Genomic DNA, 5,966 nt, shown 5'->3' with positions numbered 1-5,966 from the left:
TTTACTTTAAATTAGCCTGTTTTCTGTTGCTGGTAACCAAAGAACCCTAACTGATACCAATGTTTAACTTCCCACTCGTCTTAGGTGATGCTATTTCTCAACTTTGTCTTTTTGCTGTTCACTTAGGAAAACCCTCTCTTTAAGAGCTACCCCTGACCAAGAACCTAAAGCTAGGTGTTTTATATAGATACATTATCTCTACTTCTTAAAACTCTGTAAGGTAAAATCTTCCATCAATGTGACTTTCTCCAGCAGGTATCCAATCAGACTATAAAACACTTTTTTTTTTTTTTGGCCACGCTGCATGCAGGATCTTAGTTCCCCTGGCCAGGGATCCAACCCATGCATCCCGCAGTGGAAGCACAGAGTCCTAACCACTGGACCGCCAGGGAATTCCCTGAAACATTTTGGAACCATAATTAAGGTTAATTTGCAAGATTTTATTTCTCCTGTTTAAACAACTAAACGCAAACCTTGTTCGAGCGTTTTCATTATGTGAAACAATTAACTATCTTTATACCATAACGTCCTTTATGGTACAAAGTAAGCAAATAATACCTTCTATTTCTAGCTATTTAGCCCAGGGGTTGAGGGAAGAGGTTGGAGAGAGAGATGAACTTTAACTATTATCCAAATTCAGTAAACCTGCAGCTACTCAAGGCAATTGCATACGATGTAAAAGCAGTTTGCAAAAAGTCAGGTTAATTACATTAACTTTGGTATACAATGAAAAGTACCTTCTCTGCCAAGCCTCCCCAATTCATGCTAGTTAGAAGTCAACAGCATCATTCCGTTTTAGCACTGTATTCATATCGCTGTGACGCATCCTACCGTGTTCGAGGGTAGGAACCATTTTCATTTAGTGTAGCAAGTGCCTCGAGTTCTGCTTGAACGTAACCTAACCTAGAAGACAATTAAGCTACCAGCTTGAATGAAAAATAATCGTCCCAAGTTCTGAACAACAGCAGGAAATTTTTTTTTTTAATAATTGGCAGCCATAAGGCTAAGGCTTCTATCTCGGCTTTGTCGCTTCAAATCCTTCCCGAAGGCGGCAAAAATAGTGAGCCATCACCCCCGCCGCAAGCGAAGTCAGCCTTGCATCTCCACATTCCCTTGGGTCCCTCGCCTCTTATCTCTATCGCCCCAGGGAACAAAGGCCTCAGCAACAGGCCGAGCTCTGGCTCCGGGCGCCAGACGTCAGTGCGGCGACCCAACACCCTGCCAAAAAGACTCTGTAGAGAGACATCAGAGATGTGGCTTTCCAACAAGACAGCGATGCAAAACCAGCTAAGAAAAGTAAAACCAACCAGCGGAAAACTCCTCTCCAACCGAGCCCGTTAGAGCCTTCTTTACTTTCAGCTGGGGGCGGAAGTGGAAGCCCCTGTGAGATCATAGAGTTCTCTAGTTCCGGTCGCGGGGCCGCGTTCGGGGCCAGAGCGCCTCTCCACGGCCACCGGTTTCCAAGCGGCTTCTATTTCCGGTTGCGGCTTCTGACATAAAACCGAGACCTCCTTTCAAACGCGGCGTCGCGGGTCCCTTGTCCCTCGTCTGGGGTCAGCGTGCAAGGACTGGCGCGGGCGGGGGGATTGCACAGCCCACAGCTGAGCCAGGCCGTTGAGGCCGGCCTGCACTGGCACCTTCGATCCCTCAGAGCCGCCTGGCTTTTGAGCCCTCCGTATTCAGTCCGTGATTATCCGCCTCCAGGACTGCCGCTCGAGAGGCCAGCGCTCCTTCGCCGTACCTGTCCCCCCATAGTCACGCTCTTCCCTGTGAGCTGCAGCATTAATCAGCTCACCTCTCTCACACACTACTTCCCTAACGTGGGTGTCCGCGTTAACTTCGTTCTTCACCTTCGCTTGAGACCCTTCCCCTCTGCCTCCGGAAGAGGTCTTTTTTGCCCAGTTCCTGTAAAATAGCACCCATCTGGTACCCCCAGAAAGTTCATGCTTACTAGAGAGTTTGTGGGCAAAGTAAAACCCAGTGCACACACGAAACTATGGCTGAGCACGGGGCTCACATCACAGCTGCTTCTGCGGTGGATGACCAGCCATCCATCTTCGAGGTGGTAGCACAGGACAGTTTAATGACAGCAGTGAGACCTGCTCTTCAGCATGTGGTCAAGGTAAGGATTTAATTCTCTGAAAAGTTTTAGGAATGTCCGGGTAAAAACCAAGCCAAGAATCTGAATTTATTTGTTGGCCTAAGTTTTGAAATAACCAATTAGCATATAATGCACATCACATGATTTAATGGTTATGGAGTCTCTTGTTATGTGTGTACTGAATACCCAGCACTTCAGGGAGGTTAAGGTAGACCCAGAAAGAAAAGTGTGGAAATTCAGAGGGAAAAAAAGGAAATATAAATACAAGGCATAGTAGCTGTGTAATGGAATGAATTTCATTTATTTATTTTGCTTTAGGTTCTTGCAGAATCAAATCCTGCCCGCTACGGCTTCTTGTGGAGGTGGTTTGATGAAATCTTCACCCTGCTAGATCTTCTGCTCCAGCAACAGTATCTGTCTAAAACCAGCGCCTCGTTTTCTGAAAACTTTTATGGCTTAAAGAGGATCGTAATGGGAGACACACACAAGCTTCAGAGACTGGCCAGTGCTGGTCTCCCAAAGAAGCAGCTTTGGAAGTCAGTTATGTTCCTGGTTCTTCTTCCCTATCTGAAAGTGAAGCTGGAGAAGCTGATTTCTAGCCTGAGAGAAGAGGATGAATATTCCATCCATCCCCCTACTTCCCGCTGGAAACGATTTTACAGAGCCTTTTTGGCAGCCTACCCATTTGTTAACATGGCCTGGGAAGGCTGGTTTCTTGTACAGCAGCTTCGATACATCCTAGGAAAGGCTCAGCATCACTCACCACTGCTGAGTCTGGCTGGGGTTCGGTTAGGTCGACTTACAGTTCAGGATATACAAGCTCTGGAGCACAAACCAGCTGAAGCCAGCATGATGCAGCAACCGGCTGGGAGGTAAGGCCTTAACATTTCCCCAGCATATTTGATTAATAAATCCTAAAATCTTATCCCAATTTTATGAAATTTACCTCCCTCAGTCCACTTTGGGGTATTTCATAAAATCATCGAAAAATTCTTGTGTCCATAAAACAAGGATTGCCATCCTGGTAACCTTCCTCATCATACTGGCTACATTTTTGTGCACACTTGCTATGTACCAGGCCCCGTGCTAGGTGTTTATGTATATTATCTCAATCCTCATCACAGCTCAATGAAATAAATGCATTAGCACCATTTAACAGTTGAGGAAACTAAGTTCTAACAGTTGAGTACCTTGCCAAGGCCACACAGCTAATAGGCGGCAGAGCTGAGAGTCAAGCCAGATCAGTACAATTCTAAAGACTGCTCTTAACCATGGTGCTATCCCGCTCCTAGTGTCCCTGTTCTCTGACAAGTTCAAATATATTCCTCAGTACTGCTGAGTTGTTTTTTAAGTGAGTTATTTCTTTTTCTGGATATACTATCTTCCACCCCCATAAGAGGTCTATATAATCAATGGCTCATTAATTTCTTTCTCAAAACACAAAGCAAACAAAACCCTAGTCATTAAAAACAAAGCTTAGCTCCCAGAACTCCTAAAATATGGTAGGTCAGAGAGGGAATTGTTTCGAATAGACACTTAAAGAGAAAACGCCAGTCCAGCAACTATTCAATCCCCAAGCTGAATCAACAATTCTAATGAAAAGTATAAGAATTACATGTGTATTAGTCGTTCTGCGATTGTACCTAAATAAAGTTTCTCCTTTTGCCTCCTTGTTCTGTTCTCCAAACAGCGTTGGCGAGAAGATAAAGTCAGCTCTGAAGCAAGCTGTGGGAGGTGCCGCCTCATGCCTCTCTACTGGCCTTTCGGTGAGTGTATTCTTCCTGCAGTTCCTTGAGTGGTGGTATTCATCCGGAAACCAAGAAACCATCAAGTCATTGACTGCCCTGCCTACTCCACCACCGCCGGTACATCTAGACTACAATTCTGATTCTCCCCTGTTGCCCCAAATGAAGACTGTGTGCCCACTGTGTCGTAAAAACCGGGTGAACGACACCGTTCTCGCCACCTCTGGCTACGTGTTTTGTTATCGCTGTGTGTTTAATTACGTGAGGAATCACCGGGCTTGTCCCATCACAGGTTATCCAACACAAGTACAGCATCTGATTAAACTGTACTCCCCTGAGAACTGAAAGGGATTAGCACCTTATCTCACAACGGAATGACTGCGCTATAAGGCCAGAGGGCTGGTTTTCCGCACGGTAAATAGCATTGTTTGATACTTCTCATCCTCAATTAATAATTGTATGAACTTTAAACAGCCACATGGATTTCTCTAAAAGGATATACTCGTTGATCTTAACCTTTTAGCTTGCTCCCTAGACACCTCTACTTAGAGTTGACCAAGCTGGTCAGAGTGAGAGAATCAGGACTGGCAGGGGATGTGAGGGTCAGCATAGAGAAGAGGATCAAAGAGGGTACTCGGCACAGAAGCTTTTCCTGTCCCCTTCCTTAAAGGACAAGAGTTATAGAAGCTCTCAGGAAAAACCCAAGTTAGACCTCGTAAAGTGGGTAGTGAAGGGGAAGCAGGCCTTTTGAGAAAGGAAAGCATTTATCTGCCTATGAGGAATAGGTTTTATCGGTTTGCGAACAGTATGAAATATAGACCTACTTTTATTAATTTAATTTTTTTTTATACAGCAGGTTCTTATTAATTATCGCTTTTATACACATCAGTGTATACGTGTCAATCCCAGTCTCCCAGTTCATCCCACCACCACCGCCCCACCCCCACACGGACATGCTTTTTATAGAAATACTTAGAAACACTTCCTCCTTCCATATGCTGGGACTCATTTGTTAAGTAACATTTGCTATAGTTTATCACCTTTTAAAGATCCCTTTGTGAACCACACATATCTTCCTTGGGAAACTGGTTAAAGGAAAATAGGGGTTGAATGTATATACAGAATAGTCTGAAGACTTCAGTGTGAAAGCAAAGCTATTAATGAAGAGACGAAGTAAAATACTGCCCTAACGGTGACTGTGTAAAGACAGGATCTTTTCATAAGCTCTTTCTGCTTGCTGTTAAGAGTTTGCTAAGCTGACATGAATTATTCTGGCTATTACTAAAGTTTCTACGAAACGCTTAAGTAAATTTTAAGAATAAATGTTTTTTGGCAAAGAGCTGTTCCATGTCATTATGTGGAAACTGAAAGATTAGTCGAGGTATTTAGAGTAAATTTTTCATTCAGGCCACCTTTGACTTTTTGAGGCATTCTGTATTAACATTTTGCTTTTTTTGCTAATCCAATATTGGAGAGAAATCCTCTCCTCCAACAGCAAGAATTCAATCTTGAGTGAAATACCTTATTTCTCAAGTGAAATACTGCACAAACACTACTTAAGTTGCCACTGGAATGGCAGGGTTAAACATGGGTTAAAAACATACGGGTTAAAAATATATATATACGGGTTAAAAAAATAATCGTTACTAGAAGAGGAAGGATGAAAATGATTTTTAAGTGCCTCTGCTGAGACAGGTGTTGTCCAATACAACTCATTTTAGCAATTCAAAGCACATCTTCTGACAGCACTAAGATAATAGAACTAAATTTTGAAATAGAATATCCTATAGATTTAAAAATATTAACACTTTTATGTACCATGAGAAGAGTACAATGGATATTTGCAAAAATTCTTATTAAACCACAAGGTTTTACCAGAACAAATACCATAATTAAGTAAACTTTTTTAATTTTTAAAATTTTTAATTTGTTTCAAAGTTAAACCCAAGACACACTGACTTCACAGGAAATCCAATGAGAAATATTTTTCTAGGCTGAACACCTGTTTCCCCTTAGTCTCCCCCCAAAAAACATGTACATGTTAATTACTTTCATTTTACAATCACTGCTAAATAAACATTTTTTTTTTTTTTTTTTTTTTTTTTTTTTTTTTTTTTGTG

General features: G+C 42.6%; 1 protein-coding gene across 1 annotated transcript; it reads left to right on the top strand.

Annotated features, from left to right (window-relative positions):
* Positions 1 to 1,453: 1,453 nt before the first annotated feature.
* Positions 1,454 to 5,379, top strand: PEX12 (peroxisomal biogenesis factor 12). Its single transcript, XM_007105562.4, has 3 exons — positions 1,454 to 2,122; positions 2,420 to 2,973; positions 3,792 to 5,379. The coding sequence occupies exons 1-3, from the start codon at positions 1,997 to 1,999 to the stop codon at positions 4,189 to 4,191; spliced, it is 1,080 nt and encodes a 359-aa protein (XP_007105624.1). The 5' UTR covers positions 1,454 to 1,996; the 3' UTR covers positions 4,192 to 5,379.
* Positions 5,380 to 5,966: the final 587 nt, after the last annotated feature.

This window comes from Physeter macrocephalus, chromosome 14 (assembly GCF_002837175.3).
Source record: "Physeter macrocephalus isolate SW-GA chromosome 14, ASM283717v5, whole genome shotgun sequence".
NCBI classification, from domain to species: domain Eukaryota; kingdom Metazoa; phylum Chordata; class Mammalia; order Artiodactyla; family Physeteridae; genus Physeter; species Physeter macrocephalus.
The sequence above is the reverse complement of the archived record's forward strand: the minus strand, read 5'-3'. Positions and strand labels throughout refer to the sequence as shown.